Below are 24,477 nucleotides of genomic sequence, written 5' to 3' on the forward strand. Positions count from 1 at the left end.
TCGATACATTATTTTCAGAATTTTCTCTGGCAGAAAAATAATTTTAAATGCAATTTTATAGCCACTGGTGCGGCATTTAAATCCATTCTTTAATACTAAGTTAAAAGGACTAGTTACTCCCTCTCTGTTCTGTTGCGCCCCAATTTTTTCCAGGGGGCGTTCCCTCATCTCCCCACCCCTTAATCCGCCTCTGTCCCCCTTCCCCATATCCCACGAGGTTGGTGCATTTTTCGACCAACGCAAATCCGCTATACTTCCCTTCTGACCTACAACAAATCTGCTCGGCCCAGAAGTTGTCTTAACCTAACCTAGCCCTCAAATGATACAAAATAAACAGCTGGCGTATGTGCGATATTGCAGGAGGTCGGAAAGTTAATAGGGCAGAAGTTCAGTAGGGGGGGTGCCCATGTCTGTTGCGTATAGACGATGTAACACTACCCACGGCCACACAAGCCACTGGTAAAGCAGGTATAAAGTGTATTGAATCTTTTTTAATGTTGTAGAAAGCCTTATCATTAAAGTTACTTTTATGTCGTCTTTTCTTCAAATCTTTTAATTTCCAACCAAACCAAATATAATCATTGAGCCCGAATCTGAGAAAAGGCAGCTGCAGCTGTCCTGTCTTGTCAAAACCAAAAGATGCTGAGTAAATCAATATTAAATCGTAAATCAAATAATAATAATATGTTGACAAGTAAATCAATAATTTATAGATTTAGTACGTCAGTAACTCGCTTGCTGCATCAGAATGGATTTTTAACCGCTCAATTTCGCCGTAAATTGGGGTCCGTCCTAGAGAACGATTGGCCTCTGTCCTATTGAACGATTTTTTCCTCCTATCAATGTTATACATGACCAAGTTAGTAATTATTTAGCACTATTTAGGATTAGGTTAGGTCAAGCCAAATTGTTGATTCGTTTAGATTTTCACATTAAGATGGTGCATGTAAAGTTTCACCCTTCTATCGTAATTTATAGGACCAAATACAGCCTGAACAAAACTTTGTTTCAAAAAGTGTAAAATTTACCCCAATTAAAAAAATCTAAAGTTTGGGGAAAATGTCGAAATTGAGTGTTTTTCGCCACCAAAACTCAATGTGTGCCTCCATGTATTAACCAACCTTAATTTGTTTGTTTTTCTCTTTCAGATTTAATTCTATTGATTGAGAGGATTAGTTTAGATTTGATCGCAGGTAAATAATTGTTCGTTACAACTACTAAATTTTACTGAATGTTATGATAAAATTTTAGGTATTTCTAGAGATCTGTGGAGACGTATTTGAGATTATATTATTAATATATATTTGCAGGGTTTGGATTCTTCAACTTTTAGTGGTTAATTCTGTTTAATATTTTGGTTGGTAGGTTAGACGTAGTTTCCTTGCAGAGCTGAGCTATATACACTATGGAGATAGATAAGTCACAGGTAATTCTAATCTTTTCCAGTTTTAGGAGATATTTTCAGGGGTCTTGTTGAATATTTGGTTACAGGCTCATTTTTCTAATGGTGATCTTATAGGATATCTGATATGAGGACAACCTAATGCTGAGGTTATTGTGTTCAGAAGTGCATAGGCAAAGCGGCTTACGGCATTTTTCGGGAGAAGGTCCCCTCTTCCCACCCTTTAGCTGCCATTGAAGGAAGAGATGTTAAATGTATATATCTGAGGACTAAACCAAATGCAAGTTCTCGTTCAATCTATGTTCGGTATTTATTCAGGAGAGACGAGCAAATTGTTTGACGTAGCTTTAGGCATTTATAGAGCGTGTAGCAAATTGTTTGACGTTGGATGGCTTTAGGCATTTATAGAGCGTGGAGAAAATTGTTTGACGTAGGATGGCTTTAGGTATTTATAGAGCTTTGAGCAAATTGTTTGACGTGGGATGGCTTTAGGTATTTACAGAGCTTTGAGCAAATTGTTTGACGTAGGATGGCTTTAGGTATTTATAGAGCGTGAAGCAAATTGTTTGACGAAGGATGGAGTTAGGTATTTATATAGCGCGGAGCAAATTGTTTGACGTAGGATGGAGTTAGTTACTTATCTAGGGTGGAGAAAATTGTTTGACGTAGAGTTGATTTGAGTATTTATCTAGGGTAGAGCAAACTGTTTGACGTAGGATGGAGTTAGTTACTTATCTAGGGTAGAGCAAACTGTTTGACGTAGAGTTATTTAAGTATATATCTAGGGTAGAGCAAACTGTTTGACGCAGAGTGGAGTTAGTAATTTATCTTGGGAGGAGCAAGTTCTTTGACATATGGTGGATTCAGTTATATATCTAGGGTGGACCAAATTGTTTGACGTATGGTGGAACAACTTGTTTAATTGCCTGACGGGAGAATTAGATGTTTAAAAGTTTTATTGAGGTTGGAGTCAGAGGTTCGTGTAGGGCGGAGCAAAATATTTGCTGAGGGGTAGAATATATTTTTTTTTCCCAATTAACAGATTTAAATAGCTTGAGAAACCAAAAAAGCTTGAAATCACAATCAGTCTTTGAGAAGTTTTCTGCTATGATGACACAAAGGACCTCTGCCTGCTTCACATTAGCTTATCTAGTATCTAGTATCTACAGCCCAAAATTTTCAAGGATCTTTTCAGATGTTATAGAGAGTTCAACAGCAAGTTTCAATTTTTTTGCAACAGGGTGATAAAGTAACTTTATCGACCTGCTATTAAACAAGAAGAGTAAAATTGATGAAAAAACTCTATATGTTGTTATTGTAATAGGTGTCAGGCGTGCGAAAAAATTTTCCTGGGATTTTTATCTACTCTAGTTTTTTTTCCATCAAAATGAATCAAGAAAAGTAAACATCCCTGTTTAGCTTTTTTGCACTTGATAATACCCATTACAATGACATAAATAGATAATATTTTTCACAATGTAACCTATCTCGCAAAAATTCAAGCATTAGCAGAAAAAATAACTTATTGGAGGAGATTTTTCATCAAAAAATATGTTTTAACATTTAACAATGGAACTTGAATTTCGATATTTGTCTTATCTTCAGAGGAACTGCGGCCTTATATTTCTTCATTTTTGCAACTTTTTTCAAAACATTAAACTAAAAACTGACTCAGGTACCAGAAAGAACAATAAAGAGTAAAACTCTATGAAATCTTCGAAAACCTTGCTAAATAATTCAACCATTGTTTTCTGTTGATTAGGTTGGTTTGTATAATAGAGAATTTCAAGTGAACCTGGTTTTTAAGAGAAATGTGCTTGATCTACACCGGTACCTTTTAAACTTTCAGTTGAGCAAAACTCTTGAAGAGAATCTTCATTTCCTTTCTGAAAACTCAGAATTTTCAACTGTGGTTTCTCATAAAGTGAATTTAAGGATTTATTCAGCAGAGACAAAGAAAGAAAGAAATAACAACGACAAAATCTTCCTCTATGCTCACTGCTCAGATAACGGATGAATGGGTACCGTTGTGAATCGGGGACATAACTATACTTTAAATTATATCGATACTTCAAGGGTGGNATCATTAACAACATTTTATTTTCATTTAGATTGTTTTCAAATTTCAGAGAGGAATCAACCGAGTGTACACTGTACACGTCAATTCTAATTTATTTTCAGGCACAGCTTCAGTTTGAAATTTTATAAGGATAGACAGAAAATTGCGTATTTTTTTAGGATGGATCTGCTGAAAAGCGCAAACTTGCCGCGTCAGATGACGTTGACCCGAAAAAGTCTCGTAGCTCTGAAGGAATATACATAAGATAATTTTTTAAGTCTTCTCTTTTTTTTCTGAAGGGTCCACCCTGAAAATTAAACTACTTTGTGGGGCCTTAAAATAGTTAAAAATTATAATTTACAAAATAGTTCTTTGAGTTATTGGGGGGAGGAGGCAAGGGGGGGGGGGGGTATTAATTCTTAAAAATAAATACCCGATCCTGAATAAACTGATTAATTCAAATGGAAACAAAATTAAGAGAGAAACAAAATTAAGAGATAAACTATCTTAAAATTCTAATAATAAAGATATTAGTTCAGTCTTGAGGTTCTTGTGACGTGAAAAAAATTATATTTTGATCTCTCAATTAAAGTATATCCCTATTACATAGAAGATGAGTTGATGTCACATTTTTAACAAAATTTTCATGTCTTTTTCTAGAAGAAGTGAATAGAAAATATTCCCTTATTCTTTTTATTCAAAACTTTTAACGATTCATTTTTCTTTTGACACATTTTTATTAATTCAACCATACATGAAAAGGGATCAGAGTTAATTAATGCGGAGTTTTTACACAGGTTTTTTGTGTCAATCTTGAATACATAATCTTGATATTTGATTTATGATATTTGCTTGATTCCTCAATCAATTAAAGTTATCCTGCAGGGTATGAGCACCACGGGATATCGAAGAAAATATAAATTAGTCCGTTGGTCTGCAACCTGCGTTAGATCAGATTTTCTTGCTCCTTGTGCTGCATCAAATTTGATTAGACAGAAAAAAAAAATATTTTTTTTTCATGCTTCAATGGGGACCTGACTGAGGGGAGGAAGGCCAGCCACAGCAATTTCTCGTCCGAGCCATATTCTCATTTTCTTGTCCGAGCCACCTCGAAATCCTCGTCCTTCGCTTATTATGTGTTTTTAAGTTTCTAAATCTTGAAGATAAAGCTATCTTCTAAAAATCAGGCCACGTTAGGGCATAACATATGGATAGACTTAAGTATTGCAATGATTACATCATGTTGAAATTTTCAAAGCCATGAGAATGATGTCAAACTTTATTTGGGTGAAACTTAAATCTCTTCTTCCTCCGTAATGGCTAACCTTCATGATACAAAATAGCAAAATATTCGGCATACCTCTGCCTACAATTTTCCCCATGGAACCACCCGAAAAAATTCTATGGCTTCCGCTAAAATTAACAAAAAAAAAGATCAAAGTTTTATAAACTTGGAATTATTTGCGGCATTCTATACCTAGATGATCTGAAAATGCGCGTAAGAAAGGTGAATATTTTTCAGGACATTGTACTCAAAAACTTAAATTCTATTGAAAGTATTTTTTCTATTTACAAAAATTTAATATTTCGGTAATGCTCTAACGTGACCGGATTCCTAAAAAGTTGTTTTATCTTGGAGAATTGAACACTTGAAAAAGATAATATTGGAAGGACGAGGATTTCGAGGTGGCTCGGACGAGAAAATGAAGAGAATGTGGCTCGGGCTAGAAATTGCTGTGGCTGGCCTTCCTCCCCTTCCTGAATAGTGTATAAATTGCTTTAAAACCAAATCCGCTAGAACTCATTTAAAAATCTTGTATTAGATGTAAATTTCGTTCCGGGGTTTCTGTTTACACTTCACAGGGTTGTTAAAGATAATTTTACAATTTTTCAATAATTTTCATAAATTTTGTAACCTTGAGAAATATTTTGATTTAAAGAGTACAACTATGTATTATTCTCAGATGGAAATAAAAACATATTTCTGGCGAAGGTGGTTCAACTTAAAAAACCCACGGACAAGACTAATCGTAAGGTAAGGATGGATTTAAAAATACCACTTGCTTTTCATGATAAACGTAGGAGTTGAGAGAGTGTTCAAATNCCCAGGTATGGTGATAAAGAAACACGTGAAAATCTTCTTTGATTTTTATTGTTTCGACTGTCGTCCAAACAAGCTCTCTTAAATATTGCCGGATGGAACTACATAGTTTAACTACTTCTCTCCTATTCAATATTTATAATTTCCGACCTCAAGTTCTGCCATTTTTCGGTTTAACCTGCACAGAAAAAAGTTGCAATACTAATAATCTTTTGTTAATGCATGGATTATCTAAAACCCTGAACCTTGCTTAGAAATTAGAAGTTGATTTACAGTCTGAGGGGACTCTTCCAACATTTAAAAATGTTTGAATTAAGTGTTTTATATTTTAAATGATTTTTAAATAGATATTTTTAATTTTAATTTAATGTTTTAAAAACGATTTGAAATTGTTTCCAGGTTGTTCACGGGATCATGGAGGTGCTTGAAGGGGAGTTTAAGGGGTTAAGGGGGTTCTTCCAGGGCTCCAACGGATATGTTTGGGGACACTCCTTGTCCCGGGCAAACCTGATGTATAACATAAGACCAGGGGATGTTTTCACGGTGGAGGTAGGTCATTGACAACCATTGTGTTATTGTATTATTGTATCCTTGTATTATTGTGTTATTGTATCATTGTTTCATTGTATTTATTTATTATTATATCATTGTGTCATTGTATAAGTGTCACTGAATTATTGTATCAATGAATCATTATATCCTAGTATCCTAGAATCAATGTATCCTTGTATCATTGTATAACTGTATCATTGTATAACTGTGTCATTGTATCATTGTATAATTGTATCATTGAATATTTGTATCAATGAAACATTGTATCATTGTATCATTATGAAATTTAATCATTGTATCATTGAATTTAATGAATCATTGTGTCATTGTATCATTGTATCATTGTATCATTGTATTCATTGTATTCACTGTATTCATTGTAACCATTGTTACCATTGTAACCATTGTATTCATTGTATTCATTGTACTCATTGTATTCATTGTATTCATTGTATTCATTGTATTCATTGTATTCATTGTATTCATTGTATTCATTGTATTCATTGTATTCATTGTATTCACTGTATTCATTGTATTCACTGTATTCACTGTATTCACTGTATTCATTGTATCCATTGTATCCATTGTATTCATTGTAACCATTGTATTCATTGTATTCATTGAATCATTGTAACCATTGTAATCATTGTGTAAATTAATCATTGAATCATTTTATAAATTGTATCATTGCATCATTGCATCATTTTATTCATTGTATCATTCTATCATTTTATCATTGTATCATTGTATCATTGTGTCATTTTATCATTATATCATTGTATCATTGTATCATTGTATCATTGTATCATTATATCATTATATCATTGTATTCATTGTATTCATTGTATTCATTGTAACCATTGTATTCATTGTATTCATTGAATCATTGTAACCATTGTAATCATTGTGTAAATTAATCATTGAATCATTTTATAAATTGTATCATTGCATCATTGCATCATTTTATTCATTGTATCATTCTATCATTGTATCATTGTATCATTGTATCATTGTATCATTGTATCATTGTATCATTGTATCATTGTGTCATTGTATCATTGTGTCATTGTGTCATTGTGTCATTGTATTATTTTATTATTCTATTATTATATTGTATTATTATCGTCATCTCCAAGATGGGGGGTTTTCAGATCGCTCACTTATCTTACCATTGTATCATTTCCAATATAAATATACTCCTGATGTACAAACACATGTACATACACAAGTACAATACAGTAAATATGCAGGCGTACCGGAAGACTGTAACATCTGTGTACGGGAATGTAACAGATACCCAGGATATTCCTCTAGTATTCAAGAAATGCTGGCTAGCAATTCAGGTAATACACGCTAGGAACACTGTACAGTGTAAAGTAACTCTGTACAGTTAGTTTACTACAAGTGTACGGCAAGTTTAAGGTAAATTACGTTATGTTACGGCAAGTTTCCAGCAATGCTGCAGCAAGTTTGCAGTAAATTCAAAATTATTTCTTGAGCAAATAGGATTTAGAATTATTTGAAACGAATAATATTTTTGTCTTAATTAAATTGATACAAAATTATCCGAAGAGGATTTTCTATCAAATACAGATTTATCAAATTGATTAATTTCACTGCGTGGAGGTTTGTTGATGATGTTGGTTATATTATTTTCTAACTTGCATAAGGAGTGTTACGAGTAACCACGAGGTATCATCAGAAAGTATTAAGGTAGCGGCCACACTCTGTTACTCGCGAATGCCTAAATAAATTAAAAGGAGGAGATTAGTATATATGTTATGGTTAGGTTAAGACACTTTTTGGGCTGCACGCTGCGTCTAGGTCAGGCTATGGAGCCGAGCGCCGCGGCTAGGACAGGCTAGGGGGCCGAGCGCCGCGATTAGAACTGATTTTCACTCTTGCGGCATTCGCGAGTAACAGAGTTTGGCCGCTGCCAAGTATTAAAGGGACTAAAGATGTAATTCTAAGTGACCCTCTATTTATACAAATTAATTTGATCGATAATGTGGAAAAATATTTTCGTTTTTATAGATTAAAAAATTAAAGATTAAAAATTTCCCTCCTCAATTAAAAAATCATCTTTTTAAAATGAAGAAATGGAAATCTCATTCCTTCCTTTTTGAATCTTGATAATTTGAATTTTAATAGTACCGTTGTGAATTCGACATGTGAAATTATGTCCACAGTCCCTTATTCTTTTTAACTATATCCATGAAATAGAGAACTTAAATTAGGAAAATTTAACAATTCATTTTTATTATATATCCAATATTATCTTTCTAAATATGGAAGTTCTTCAAATTTATTACTCCACGGTTATACTAAAAATGATTCCTGGTCATGATAAAAAGTAATTTATAAATGTATAATTTCTTTTAACTTCAAATTTGACATTTTCAAGCTTTTTGTTTTCGGTTTTCATATTCAATTAACGTGAAGTTTGATATTTACTTGACATTTAAGAAATTTGACATCACTAATTGTGATGAATTGTTCTCAATAATATTTATATTTAACGATAACATTAATGATGATTAAAATTATGATATTAGGACGCGTGGATAAGTTTCGTTGGAATTTTGGTCAAATGGAATAATTCATTTTAGAAACTGATGAAAAGAATGTGGTGGTGGGGGGCATCATGTTGATTTGGGGGAGGTTTATTTATTATATGATCAGTTCAGTTATTTTTTAAAATTTTTATTTTTATTATGATATTTTTGATGGCTTCGACTTTTTGCAAAAAGTATTTTTAATGGAGTTTTGTTTTAAACATTTAAAATCTCTTTGAACGTTTTTTTGACTCAATCCTATAAAAAGTTGTCTCTTTCGCTTTTTGTTAATGTGCACCGTGCACCAATTATTTCAGATTTGGTTAGCTTAAAATACATTGTAAAAGTTGGGGGGGGGGGGAGGGGGGGTTGTTGATGGGAAATTAACCATTGTAAATATTGTAGAGCGAGGAGCCTCAGACTAGTTCAGAGAATGTCGAGTTCAGTTCCTGGCTTTCTGATCGAGATCTTACAGAACACGAGTTCAAAAAGTGGATTCAAGACAGGGATACAATCAATCAATCAACTGTTTGATCAATCAATGAGTAATCTTTCTTATATTCAGTATTCGATCTTGTTTCCAAATCTATATTCGATTTATTAATCAAGAGTTAATCAATCAATCTATTCTGGATCGATAGATTTTAATTTGATCTAAATTTGTTGTGTGTCCCTCCTCCTGTACAATTTTTTAACTAGTTTTAGTTTCAATCTTATGTTTTTTTTTCAGGGGTGTATAGTGTAAGCTGTATATTTTCTTGTAAAATAATTTCAGGGGTGTGTAGTGTAAACTGTATATTTTCAGGGGTGTATAGTGTAAACTGTATACTTTCTTGTAAAATAATTTTCCCCCTCTGATAAAAAATAATGTTGTCCCCCAGAAGTAATGTTTGTTTGCGCTGAGCGTCAACAATATTTTTAGGGTTTTCCTCCTTGTAGTTGTATCAGAGAAAATAAATAATTTTGGGGGAAAAAGTTTAAAATAGAGTAAAACTTGCCTTTTGACGTCCAATTTTTTATCCCCCCACCNGAGTTTAATTATTTTTGATTATACACCCCTGCTTCGTTGATGTACTTTCGCCGAATAATTGGTTGATTGATTGAATGAATGATCAGGTTACCCCCTAAACCTTATTTCCCTCTACAATCCGAAGTATACGAGGGCGAGCTGGTCAGCCTGATCAGAGATACTCCTAAGGAAACAAAATGTGATCAAATTTATTGCTTAGCACTTAATTTTTATGACATTATTGGTCCGAATGATTATTTGCTTACAATTTACTTGTATTTGCTTGGTCCGACTGTTTATTTGCTTGTATTTACTTGTATTTGCTTGGTCCGACTGCTTATTTGCTTGTATTTAAAAGTATTTGCTTGGTCCGACTGTTTATTTGCTTGTATTTACATGTATTCGCTTGGTCCGATTGTTTATTTGCTTGTATTTACATGTATTTGCTTGGTCCGACTGTTTATTTGCTTGTATTTACATGTATTTGCTTGGTCCGACTGTTTATTTGCTTGTATTTACATGTATTTGCTTGGTCCGACTGTTTATTTGCTTGTATTTACATGTATTTCCATGTATTTACATGTATTTGCATGTATTTACATGTATTTGCTTGGTCCTACTGTTTATTTGCTTGTATTCCTAAGAAATCTAACGAAACAATTTCAATGTAAGCAAAATTTCTGGTGAAATTAAATCTGTTGGAACCTTCTGTTATAATTAACTGTTTTGATTTAATTGAAGCATTTGTTGGATAAGTTTTTCTAAATAACCTCCCTTTCTCTCTCTAGGTGTCCCCAACCTCCAGTCCTGTTTCCCGAAATCCCGCCTACCCGTATTTTCAATTTCATCTGAATAAACGCCCACTTAAATCACTTATACTCGGTAATTCTTCAGTTATTTTGGTTAAAGGGAATATAGACGTAGTTACATGTGATCCTCCATTTATAGAGTGCCATGTCCAATTCACAACTGTACCGGTTTCACCGTCTGGTCTAAGATGAAACGATGGGAGGAAGTCCAGCCACAACAATTTCTAGTCCGAGCCACCTCGAAAGTCCTCGTCCTTCTAATATTATTGTTTAAAGTGTCTAATCCTCCAAGATAAAACTTTTTTTTTAATCTGGCCACGTTAGGGCATAAATGAAATATTGAATTTTTTTAAATCGGAAAAAAACAGTTTCAATTGAAATAAAGTTTTTGTGTTCAATGTCTTTGAAAATGTTCACCTTTTGTAGAATGCCGCAAATAATTTTCGAGTTTATCGAGCTTTAATCTTTTTAAATAATAATCGTGAAAACCAAAGAATTTTTCCGGGTGGTTCCTTGGGAAAAATAATAGGCAGAGGTATGCCAAATATTTTGCTATTTATTCTTTACCGCGTAGGTTAACCATTACGCGTAGGCAGACGAGATTTAAGTTTTGCCTAAATGAAGTTAGACATCATTCTCATGGCTTGATGAAATCATTGCAATACTTCAGTCTACTCATATTTTATGCCCTAGCGTCGCCAGATATTGAAAAAATAATCTGCAAGAATTAGAGGCTTTATAACCAAAATAATAGAAGGACGAGGATTTCAAGTTGGCTTGGGCGAGAAAATAAGGAGAATGTGGCTCGGACTAGAAATTGTTGTGGTTGGCCTGCTTCCCTTCATGAAGCAGATAACCTTTCTTATTAATTACTTTAAATCGTAGTTTCTCTATTAAAGTGACACGCAAGCACTTTTGCAAAAGACGATAAAAATTAAATAGGTAATCCGTGGCCGAATTTAAAGAATTTGAGCGGCGGTTTAAATTTAAGCTGCGGCACAACACTTGACTTTTTAAATGACACTATCTATACTCTAGATACAGTCCCATCAAATCTTATAAATAGATTTTAAAACTCAAAAGTTTCCTTTTTTTATTCTTGTAAATTTTTCTAAATTAAGGCATAAATACTACATCATAATAGAAGATTTTTTAATTCAGGAGTAAAGTTTTAAAATGCTCAAACTTTTCAAGATAATTCCTGACTAATTTAATTTCTCGCTAGTCGCTACCATTTCGGTTTTTGGAAACACAAATCCAAAATGTTTCCGAAGAAAAAGTCACTATAGGAGGAATTTATAAAAACTATATGACAAAATTTATTTTCTTTTTTTCATATTAAATTTTGTTTGAAAAGTGTGAGGGTGGCCTTGTAAAGATAGTTGACGGATCTCTCAAGGATAAAACTGTTCTGTTTGAACGTGAAGATTTCTATGTTTGCGGAGTCCATGTAGGATCAGCTGATCTGAGAATGCTGCTCAGGCCGGGAGATAAAGTATCTCTACAGGTATATAATAAACATTTGATTTGACGGCTGAGGTCGGGGGGTATAATTAACAGGTATAATACAGTATATCTCAAACACATGATTTACCTTCGTAAGCTGGGGGATAAATTATCTCGACAGGTATGTAAAATAAACAGATAATTTAACAGCTTAGGCTGAGTATAAAGTATTACTACAGGTATATAATACACATTTGATTTACGTTGATACGTTGATAGTTTCTCCGCCAAGGTCCTGCATCATGCAAGAATGAAGTGGCGGGTCAGGTCATCATTTGTTCTTCTGGATCCATGGCTGCATTTCTATGCTCATCATAACTGTTTTTAAAAGCATATAGGGTCATGGACCCCTTTACTGCCTCAGGCAGTTGGTTCCAGCCTTTAACAACTCTAATAGAAAAAAAGTTTTTTCTTATGTCCAGGTTTGTTCTCTTCATCTCCAGGTTGAATATAGATGAATTTAACCTTGTGCTAACTGTAGAGGCTGACTTTAACCTAGTAAACCAGGTTTTTTTCGCAAACATCATCATGCTGGTGCAATATATTCCAGGTTTGTATCATGTCACCTCTTCTTCTCTCCTCTAGGGAGGATAAGCCTAATTCTTTCAGCTTGTCTTGGTAGGTTCCTGGCTTCAGTCCTGCTGTCATTCTCACAGTATCCTTCTGGTTCCAGGGTGACCATGCTTGGACAGCATATTCTAGATTAGGTCTCACATAAACTTTGTACAGTCTTATCCAATTGTACTTGTCTCGGTATGTAAAAGATCTAGACATTTGTCCTACTAGCTGGTTTGCTTACATTGCTTCAGATTGACATTGACTTGAAGGTTTCAATGTATTAGAAATCTTCACTCCTACATCCTTCTCCTCATCTACAGACTCCCACACTGTACCACCGGGAGCAAAACCATGCATTGTGTAGGTGAAATGATTATTTCTCCCACCAACATGCATAACTTTACACTTTCTAGAATTAAATTTCATTGACAGATCATCAGACCAGTCACAGAGAGTATTTATAACATTTTGTAGAACTATAGAATCAGTTTCATTGTTAACAGGCATACCAACTTTAGTATCATCAGCAAATTTAGATAATAACACTGGATAGTCTTGAAGATAGATGTCTAAAGTATTAATAAAGATGACAAACAGGGTTGGCCCGAGCACTGACCCCTGGGGTACTCCACTAGTAACAGGTAGCCAGTTAGAGTACTCCCCATTTAACACAACTCTTTGTTGTCTATCAGACAACCATTCTTTTATCCAACCTTTTATATGTCCTTTTGACGGCTTAGGCCAGGGGATAAAAGTATCCCGGCAGATATATAAAATAAACAGTTGATCAAATATGGGGGCTTTGAGTGAAGATTTTAATGGTAATTGAATAATAATTAAATAATAGTAATAATAATGACTAGATAAAGTGAAATTTTAAAAACACCGAAAAAAATTAAAGCTTTTTAGCCCATTTCACCTCAAGGTAGCCCATGGGTTTCCTTAAAAAATTTCAGCCGATTTGGTCCAACCGTTTGGCCAGCTCCAGCTAACATATATTTAAATATGAGCGAAGAGCTTTATTTTATAATGGTATTCATGTAATTCTAGGTGCAGTTTATGACAGGACGGGAAAGGCAGTTGAAAGGAAAGAAATATCCTGTAATAGAAGAACAAGAAGTTAACTACACAGCTCTACTAGCTTTTATAGGTATATATATGGGAGGTTAGGTTTATAGGTATATATTGGAGGATAGGTTTATAGGTATACAATTATGCATTGGAGAATAGGTTTATAAGTTTACATGGGAGGATAGGTTTATAAGAAAACATGGGAGGATAGGTTTATGAGAAAACATGGGAGGATAGGTTTATAAGTATACATGGGAGGATAGGTTTATAAGTATACATGGGAGGATAGGTTTATAAGTACTCATGGGAGGATAGATTTATAAGTATACATGGGAGGATAGGTTTATAAGTATACATATATGGGAGGATTGGTTTATGAGTATACATGGGAGGATAGATTTATAAGTATATATGGGAGGATAGGTTTATAAGTATACATGGGAGGATAGATTTAGAAGTATACATATATGGGAGGATAGGTTTATAAGTTTACATGGGAGGAGAGGTTTATAAGTATATATGGGAGGATAGGTTTATAAGTATACATGGGAGGTTTATAAGTATAAATATATGGGAGGATAGATTTATAAGTATATATGGGAGGATAGGTTTATAAGTATACATGGGAGGATAGATTTAGAAGTATACATATATGGGAGGATTGGTTTATAAGTATACATGGGAGGATAGGTTTATAAGTATACATGGGAGGATTGGTTTATAAGTATACATGGGAGGATAGGTTTATAAGTATACATATATGGGAGGATTGGTATATAGATATGTAATTTGGAGAATACTAGAATAGAATTAGTATATATGAAGTTGTTTATTTTTCCCTGTCTGCCAAACACAGATAATTTTAAGGAAAAATTCATGATCAAAAATAAGCTTGTTAAAAAACTTGATTTGAAATCAATTACATACTTAAGTGAGAACTTTTCAATTCTAAAACCTTTAATCAGATCAGACTAAAATCCAATAAAAAATTAGATGTTATCAACTTTAGATAATTGGTTCTTCTTTTTTCTATATTTTTTCTCATTTTTTTATTTACGGACAATCAATTATGATTGATACTTTGGCTTTTCTTTAAATCAATTTGAAAGACCTTTTAATGAGAAGGTAGGAAAATCAAATAAATAACACGATTGTTTAATGCATATTATTCTTGTAAGAAATTGGCTGTCAGGCTTTTTTTCCGTTATTAATTTTTTTTTCAAATAAATTAGTACCTTGTGAGGCCCCAATCTTTTTTTAAGAATTCACCTAGTTTATCTTCAGCAGTAACTAAACATTTCTAATATTGAATTGCTTTATTTTTGTAGCTATAATCGATTTTTAAATTTTATTTCATTAAGAAGTTGCTAGCGGATTAATGCTACAGAAGCAACGAAGGAAATCAACAGACACTTATTAAAAGACAAAACGACGATAATTTCTTAATTGTTACTTCAATAGAAGTTAAAGGTTACTTTTTGAGACAAGGGGTCTCACTTGAAATTACGACTATATAGTCAATTATTTTTTTAAATGCGCTAATAAAATCAGAAAATCTACGAAAATTTAGTTCATTGCAAAGAACGATGAGAAATGGCGACTTGGAACAGCAACAGTTTGAAGCTAAAATTGTTCAGTCCATTATTTATAAATGCACAAAATTAAGTCTTTTTTCTTAGTTCTTTAACTTTTTACTTGCAGGAAGCAAACGGCCTCGAGGACCGAAACAGCTGTCGAAAGAATCCACAGAACTTCGAGATTTTCTCGAGAAACTTGGTTTAGATGTCGAGGAATTCGATGGAATGAGATCAGCAGAGCTCGAAACCACGAGCTCCGGGGCCCAACAACAACAAGGTTTTAAAAGTAGTTAAAGGGAGGGCGGGGGGGGGGGTATCATGGTTATATTTCACGAGAAAAAATGATCTTATCCCTTCAGAGCTGAAAACTTTAGAATAGGATATCCTTAATCCCGATCGCTTAATCTGAGTATCCAATTGACACACTTTTGATTTTCTTCTTAATCCTCTCCTTTTAAATATCCTTACTGTTCACATACCAATTTTCTGTCCATAACATTAGAGCATTTGAATGAAATAAAAATTCATTACGTTCAAATAGATTTATTTTAACATTAGTCCAAATGAACATTAGACCAAACTTGCGTTGGTTCAATCGAACATAAGTCCAATTGGTATGACGCCTAAAGTACAGGCCAATCAAGAACCGGCTTTACAAAATTAGATAGCTCCTTTCTCCCGTATCTTTACTTTTAATTTTAAATTTCCCGGCTTTTAGTACGCCACTCTGATTGGTTGAATTTTATACACTTTTCAGGGATACAAACACAAGATTAGGTTAGTCTCGAGCTTAAGAGAAAGTGAGGATCGATATCCATTATTCTAAAGTTTTTTTCAGCTTAGGTCGTTCACGGGGGGGGGGGTCAAATCTTAATAAGATAATAGACATATATCCCTGCAAATAAACTAATCATCCAACCATCCAACCAATCTCTTATTTAAACAACTGCCTAATCAACTAACCAACCAATCTACAAATGGATAAAAAGAGCAATAATGTGATATTGACCAACCATCTCTAGTATCAATTTACCTATATCAAATAGATGAATCGACAAAATAAAGTAATCAATTATCCAATTAACCAATCAAGCAAATAACTAATTAAGTAATAAACCATCCAATTGTTTATCAAATAAGCTAACAAAGCAATGATGTTCTAGGAGGTATTGGTGGTGTGAGCTCTACCCAATCCCACTCAAGCTCCCAATATCCTCCTGGGAGCTATGGTATACCCTCCCTTCTCCAACTCCCTCCATTTTATGGAGCCGCTATCACAGCTTGGAGCCCTCACATGCCAGTTCCTTCAGATATACCTCCGATGGGTGCTGGTCAATTGGAGCAACTGGCGAAATGTGGAGTAGTTATTGCCAGGTACTACCAACTTAATTTAGTACATGGACTCCTAGAAGAAGTTATTGCCTACCCCCACTTCATTTAGTACATGGACTCCTAGTAGGAATAATTCCCAGGTACCCCCACTTCATTTAGTACATGATCTCCTAGTAGAAGTAATTGCCAGGTACTCCCACGTCATTTAGTAGATGAACTCCTAGTAGGAGTAATTGTCAGGTACCCCCACTTCATTTAGTAGATGAACTCTTTTAACCAAATTTCTTGATTTACTTCTTTTAATTTTTATTATGTGTTTTGAACGGAGGTGTGGGTGGGATTTATAACGGATTAACTCTCCAACCTCTCTCTCGCCTACAATACACTTTTAATATTAAAAATATAATTTTTAATGGTTGTTAATGTTCCCCAACTCAAGTGACAAGACAAATATAGTCAGAAATACAGACAAACATAGACATACATACAGACGAATATAGACTTATATACAGACAAATATATACATATTTACAGACAAATATAGTCAGATATACAGAAAAATATAGACATATATACAGACAAATATAGACAGATATACAGACAATAAGACAGATATACAGACAAATACATACATATATGCAGACAAATATAGACATATATACAGAAAAATGTTGACAGATATACAGACAAATATAGACAGATATACAGACAGCCAGATATACAGACAAATATTGACATTTATTTGAAGAGCTATCGTCGTGAACCAGTTGAAGGAGGAGACTGGGAACATCATCAACGTCGGGGAGATCATCGAGACAGAGGAGGATGTCGAGAACGCGATTAAGATGGGCAAATGGCTCACAGAAGCGATTATTGCTAAGATGCAGACTCACTTACAGGCGAGCAATCGAGAATATATTCTCTCTGCATAGAATATACTTATAGTCCAAGATTTTTATCTTTTTATTAAAATGTAGTAGGGGAGTTCGAATTGCAACCTTTTTAAACATTTTAAAATACAAAAATTGCAATCTTTCTCGCATTTTTTAATCCAAATTGTAACCTTTTTCATAGTTTTACATCCTTAATCACGGAAATTTGTTACTTGGATTCAGGTCAAGTCTAATTATATAGTTGCATGTCCTATTCACAACTGTATCCTTCAAATATGTGTCGGAGCAAAACTTCAAAAGGGACAGAAATATTTGTCTCTATTAAAAATTATCAAATTGGATTTGTGCGTAAAAAAAGGAACGAAATTTAAATTTTTTTTCTGAAATTAAAATGACCCTTGTAAATCGGCCAAGTAACTAATTTACAAGATGACCACTCATGAAATTACGAAATTTCCTGTCTCTTAACACATTACGGAGTCATACTGCAGAATTAATTGTAACATAATATTAATCTTTTTAATCAAAAATATGTACAAAATACTAGATAATTTGCATTAGATTTCATCGTTATGCACAGTCATTTTAAATTTGCAAAATTTGGTGCATCTAAAAGTAACCCCTCTAGATTATCATAACTATTTAATCATAATTTTTTAAAATTTGAGTTTTTGTTTCCACCCTAGGACAAAGTTAAGACTAAGCTGGGTCCAAACTTTGGCAGCATTCTCTCAACTCAGAAGAAACAAATTGAGGTAGAAAATATTAACATTTCGAGGATTTTCTTGATTTTCAAATAATAAATAAAAAGTGCATAAATCCCAAGAAATATGAGTGTAACTTCAATAAAATAATATGTACTGCAGTTTCTGGGAGGAATGTAAACAAAGCTTGGCATCACTGTGTGTGTGTGGTGTTTATGTTTACCTCCCAGAGCCCGAAATTGAAAAGAGTATCGTTGGGACAAAACTCCCGAGTTTCCTTTTCGGGGTCTTAATATTTGTGTAGATTTTTATTTAAGAGATTCGAAAAAAAATTGAGAATATAAAACAAACTCAATAAAATAATATTTCGTAAGAAAAATATTGATATTTACAAAACTGACTTGACACCATTCGTGAAAACCGGGTTTTAAAACTGGTTTTAAGAACGATACCCTGTCTCAAGTTTTGGGCTCTGTATGAAACTGCAGTACACATTTGTTCATGGTAGTTTCTCTCATTCTTTGATTAATCCCCAACACTTGAGGGATCTTTGGTCTCAATTTTACTCCTTTGTTTTTAATCTTTTTTAAAACATATTTATTTTTTATTTAAATTTTAACAATTTAAAACAAAAATTTTAATCTAAATCTTAAACCAGGCTGCTGTGACTGCTATGACCCCTCAAGTTCAGCCACCTGGGCACGGTCAAGGTCAAGGTTATCCTGATGGTCAACAACAACCTGTTGTTGACTCTGCAACACTGAGTCTGATAGAACAGCAGAATATTGCTAAGAAGCTTCTGGAATCTGATAAACGAGCTGTGAAACAGGTGGGCCTAGTAGCCCCTAACAGACCTTTGCATGTTAAAGTCTTTGGGGAAATTTTTTTTTCAGATGTTTCAAATGATCAAGTAAACCCTGATAGGGGGGGGGGAATAAACGTTTTTTTAGGAAAATAAATGATTTTTTCAAACTCAAATTATTTTCCCTTGTTCTAAAATGACCATTGACCACCCCTTTCAATATAGCTAGATTTTATAACCTCTAATCTTTTCTATATTTAGATGTTACCGGATCTTAAATACTCTATGGATGCTTCAGGAAAGGATAGAAGGTAAAATCTTGTTAATTTTAGTTTTTTTGAATGGGAAAACGTTCTGGTTAAAAGCCAGTAAAATCCATTATAATGCCCCCCCCCCCCCACTTCTCTTGTACAGCTGGATGTAGCGTATACAGGACTTTTTCCAGGTTGGTTTAATATTTAAATTTTTTCTTGGACAGTGGGCTCAAAAACTGTTTGGACCTGAAAACCTCCGGGATGACATAGTTTTACTTGGCTTTTAGGGCTCATCCCCCAAACAATATTTCCCTTCTGTCTAAATGTCGTCTTTTCCAGGAGACAACGAACCCCTGAGCTGGAACCTAGAGAACTAGAGGAAGAGATGGCAATGTCCCCCTTAGAGCTTATCAGGTTGGTTGGTTGGTTAATTTATTAATTGGTTAATTGGTTGGTGGGTTGGGTGGTGGGTTTATGGGTTGGTGGATTTGTTGGTTAATTGGTTGGATGGCTAAGTGATTTATTGGTTGGCTGGTTAGTTGATTAGCTGATTGATTTATTAGTTGGTTAGTTAGTTGATGAGCTGATTGACTTATTGGTTGGTTAGTTGGTTGATTAGCTGAGTGATTCACTGTTTGGTTAGTTAGTTGATTAGCTGAGTGATTTATTAGTTGGTTAGTTAGTTGATTAGCTGAGTGATTTATTGGTTGGTTAGTTAGTTGATTAGATAATTGAATAAATGGTGGATCGATTCATCAATTCATTATTATTTCTTTGATTGATCTTTTAATATATTACTTGAATGATTAATTGATTTGAATTTACATTTAGAAAGTATGTGATCCTGAAAAGAAGAATCCGGGAGGGAGGTTCAGATAAAACAATCGTATTCGGAGATCTCAGATATCCTAAAGTAACAATTTTACAAAATATATTTTTAGATTAATAGCGCAATGATATTCGCTTTCATAAATTAGTTTTAAATCCTTTAAATCGCTGATAAATGATTACAGACTAGAAGAAACTAAAAATATCATAGTATTAGTTTTTTGTTTTATTTTGCTTAATGGGACTGTAAGCATAATTTCAGGTGACCCGACGTGCCAAAATAGCAATTGCTGATTTACAACGGTTGACGTCGTTGGGTACATGTTGTAAATCAGGCACTGCTATCTTTGCATGGAGGGTCACTTGAAATTACGCTTATTATCATTTTAAACGGTTTCAATAAATCAGTAAGTTCGGTTTTTTATTTTTTAACACCCAATATCCCCTTCCCCCCCTCCTCCCCTTAAATCTTAAATCTAAAATAACTATTATTATTATTTGTCAGGATATGAAAGTGAACTTCCGTATAAGTAACAGCTACGAGTTGACGGGTGGACCTAAAGAGTATTACACTCTCGAGTGTTTATACTTCTTCGCCAGAAATTTAGAAACAGATCACTCCCTTTATGTTCGCAGGGTAAATATATTTTTTTCAGGGGTATTTATTTTATTGAAATCTCCCCCCCCTTCATTATAAGTTTTTTAAAGCTCACTTTGGGCAAATTTTATTAATTTTTTTGTTTACAGTGTCGTAAAGGGTTATAATTCAAGCGTTCATTAACTATATAGGACCAGTCATATTTTCTTCAATGGGAGAAAGCAAACTTTGAGAAAAATACTTTTCAAAAAAAAAATTTTTAAGAATTTAGCAGCCAACTTTTAAAATGAGGGTTTTAATTTCTTTAAAAAATTTTCCCCCCCCCCCCCCATCCCCCTCCTGTTTTGAAAATCTTTTTTTTGGTATGTTGAAGAAAAAAGCTTATTTATTTTCTCTGAATTGTGGATAATGAAAGATATTTAGTTGGAAGTAAATTATGAAAAAGGGTGAAAATATCTAAAACTTCCTCGGTGGATGTCCAGCTTTTCATTTTTCTCCAGAACATTTTAAATTATTCTTGAAAATATTTACTCCTATGTAAATATTTTATACATTGTCAAACCGATGCCTTAAAGGGAGCTATCACGGAAATGAAGGGCATACGTCGAATTGAGTTTGATTTGGATCGCAACTAATTTTACTTATATCTGTTACGTTTACAAGGAAAAAAATGGTCAAAAACGACAAATACCGAAGAACGTAGAACCCATTCAAATTTACGGAACTGCATTACTCCACTCAGATCGTGAATTATTCAATTTAATTTAAAACTTCTATTACAGCCTATTCAGTTTGATGCAACTGATAGAAGTATATATATATCAGCCTAAACCCCCTTTCATTTTTCGCGAACCCTCCCTTTAACGCTATTTATTCCAGGCTTTAACTGATGCTATCCCAGTTGTCCGTAAACCAGATAGAGATATTCTTATCCAGTATTTAACTGGAAAAATGGAGTTCTGTCCAAATGTTGAAAATATAACATTCAGGTAATTTTTTATTTTTAAGTTTCTTTCTTGATTCTGATCTTCTACCCCTTTTTATGATCTCTTCTCTCTTATAGATTCTTGATCTTCTACCCCTTTTTATGATCTCTTCTCTCTTATAGATTCTGATCTTCTACCCCTTTTTATGATCTCTTCTCTCTTATAGATTCTAATCTTCTACCCTTTTTATGATCTCTTCTCTCTTATAGATTCTAATCTTCTACCACTTTTTATCCTTTTCTTTGTCATAGATTCTGATTTTCTTCCCCTTTTTATGATCTTTTTCACTTAAAGATTCTGATCTTCTTCCCCTGTGAATGATCTTTTCCCTCATATATTTGATCTTCTACCCCCTTTTTATGATCTCATTCCCCCAGATATTCTGATCTTCTATCCCTTATTATGATCTTTCCCCTTATAGACTCTGATCTCTACCCCCGTTATTTTAGTTTTTTCACCTTAGATTTTGATGTTTTCTAATTGAGAATCTGTTTTTTTTCCTGTATTCCAATTTTTATAATCAATTTTATCAAGTACCTTTTTTAAATGATGGCGCTAAACAAGCTTATTTAGAATCTAAAATAAGTCATTTCCTCCCGATTGCAGGGTAGAAATTCACGAGTCATTTTTCGGAATAGCCACGCCTTTGAATTGTCCATTTTCCTTAACAGATATTTTCATATGTTCTGCTATTAGATAACTTGACAATCATCTTGACATCTTGTTTTAGTGAACTCAACCCTGGCATGGTTCTACCGGAGCAGAAGATCAGCTCCAGGAGGGAGCGGGAACAAGCGAGGGAGCCAAGGAGGGAATCTGTGGCTCCAATGGACTCCATATCTCAAGTAAGATTGTTTTCCTCTCTTCTTAGAAAAAGTATTTTGCTTCCGTTGGGTTGAGCCTGTTTTTATGTTTGTGTCAGTTATAATGGGACTATTAATGTAATATAAAGTGTTGCCGTAAGGTGTTCAGAGTACAGATTTGAATAGGTTATGGAGCTCTTTGAATTTGGTGTCACTTTAAACTACTTTTATATTTTTTAATGGAAGCAAACAACGATAACTATTTGTGGACATGGTGTATGGCGAAGAATGAACTAAAACTATTACTGATTACCCCTTGCCTTTTACAATCTACATATTTTGAATTGAAAATGTTCTTAATATTTCTTGAAATGATGTCTGTTTAGGCTATCCAGATAGTGTCTGAGAAGATGAGTAAGATAGATCCGGAAGCTGGAGAAAAGTGGAAGGAGGAGCCAGGAAGTGCCATAGAGAAATGGAAAGCTAAAAACAACCTGAACGACGTCGGAAACCGCCGAGACGGTGACGGCGGGGCCCGCCGGGACGGAAATCGGCGAAGTAACGAGAGGTCAAGATCAGATCAGCAACAGGGGTTCCCGAGTCGGATCAATCCGTTCGAAACTAATCCTGGTTTTAATCAGGATCAGTTTGCAGGCCAGAGGAAATCTAAATTTGATGAGCAGCCATTTCAAGTTGGCGGTAATCAGGCTCAAAATATGACAGGAAATGGGATTTTGGGCAATCCTGGATTCTCCGCAATGAATCCCGGAAATATGAACTTCAATTCCGGAAATATGAACATGAACATGATGCCTGGCAATATGAATCCAGGAAATATGAACATGAACCAGGGAAATATGCCAGGAAACATAAACCCCGGACAAATGAACATGAACCCCGGAAACATGATGAACCCCGGAAACATGAACATGAACCCCGGAAACATGAACATGAACCCTGGAAACATGAACATGAACCAAGGGAATATGAGCATGAACCAAGAGCGGCCTGGCTTAGGTCCAATGTTCACCCAGTCCTCTCAATCCAAACTTTGGTGAACATTTACTTTTCTGTACGCGGCATTCAAAACACGTGTAAATGCATAAAATAAGTTTCCTTTTGCAAACTTTGTTTCGAACAATTTTTACATTTGAGATAACAACACAACGTTTCCATAAAATTGTACTCTAACTGCAAATTAGCTTCAGAAAAATATAGTTTTCAATCCTTTTATCAAGTTAAATGTTTTTTTTTGTGTTTTAAGTTTTTTGTTTAATAAAGAAAAACTGTTAAACTGCCTCAAAGTAAAACCCCCCTTGTGAAGTATTTTATGGAACTAAATTTAAAGGTTTGTATTTTTACTGTATTGTATTAACTGAGCTGAAAACTTTAGAATGGTTTAAGGAATAAATTCATAATTTCATAAATATCCAGATTAAATATTGCTTGTTCTCCACATGAATTTAAACTCCAGTTTAATTATTCGACGGGATATCTGGATATTTCATTCTAAAGTTTTCAGCTCAGAATCATTAAGATGAGTGGGGGAAATTGATAGAAATATAAAGATGAGTGGGGGGAATTGATTGAAATATAAAGATAGTGGTGTAAATTATTGAAATATAAAAATAAGTTGGAGAAATTGATTAAATAGAAATATAAAAGTGAAGAAGGGAAAGAAATAGAAATATAAAAATTAGAGAGAGAAATAAATAGAAATATAAAAGTTAAGAAGGGAAAGAAATAGAAATATAAAAATTAGGGAGGGTAAAGAAATAAAAATATAAAATTGAAGGAGGGAAATGAATAGAAATATAAAGATAAGTGGGGAAATAAATTGAAATATAAAAGAGAAGAAGGGAAAGAAATAGAAATATAAAAGTGAGTGAGGGAAAAAATAGAAATATAAAGATGAGTGGTGGAAATTATTGAAATATAAAGATATGAGTGGGGGAAATTATTAAAATATTAAGATGAGTGGTGGAAATTATTGAAATATAAAGATGAGTGGTGGAAATTATTGAAATATAAAGATGAGTGGTGGAAATTATTGAAATATAAAGATGAGTGGTGGAAAT

The 24,477-nt window shown here is 33.8% G+C and overlaps 1 protein-coding gene across 1 annotated transcript; it reads left to right on the plus strand.

Moving 5' to 3' along the window:
* Positions 1-1,105: 1,105 nt before the first annotated feature.
* Positions 1,106-23,632, plus strand: LOC111716274 (uncharacterized). Its single transcript, XM_023491715.1, has 22 exons — positions 1,106-1,193; positions 1,366-1,426; positions 3,641-3,713; positions 5,426-5,496; positions 5,962-6,111; positions 7,365-7,457; positions 9,075-9,175; positions 9,786-9,867; positions 11,845-11,994; positions 13,602-13,701; positions 15,324-15,476; positions 16,363-16,573; positions 17,280-17,430; positions 18,111-18,179; positions 18,787-18,957; positions 19,192-19,241; positions 19,524-19,598; positions 20,016-20,097; positions 20,518-20,649; positions 21,490-21,599; positions 22,327-22,441; positions 22,786-23,632. Exons 2-22 carry the CDS (start codon positions 1,406-1,408, stop codon positions 23,455-23,457), a joined length of 2,832 nt encoding a protein of 943 aa, XP_023347483.1. The 5' UTR covers positions 1,106-1,193; positions 1,366-1,405; the 3' UTR covers positions 23,458-23,632.
* The last annotated feature ends 845 nt before the right edge of the window (positions 23,633-24,477 follow it).

The sequence above is a fragment of the Eurytemora carolleeae genome, unplaced genomic scaffold (assembly GCF_000591075.1).
Source record: "Eurytemora carolleeae unplaced genomic scaffold, Eaff_2.0 scaffold24, whole genome shotgun sequence".
NCBI lineage: Eukaryota > Metazoa > Arthropoda > Copepoda > Calanoida > Temoridae > Eurytemora > Eurytemora carolleeae.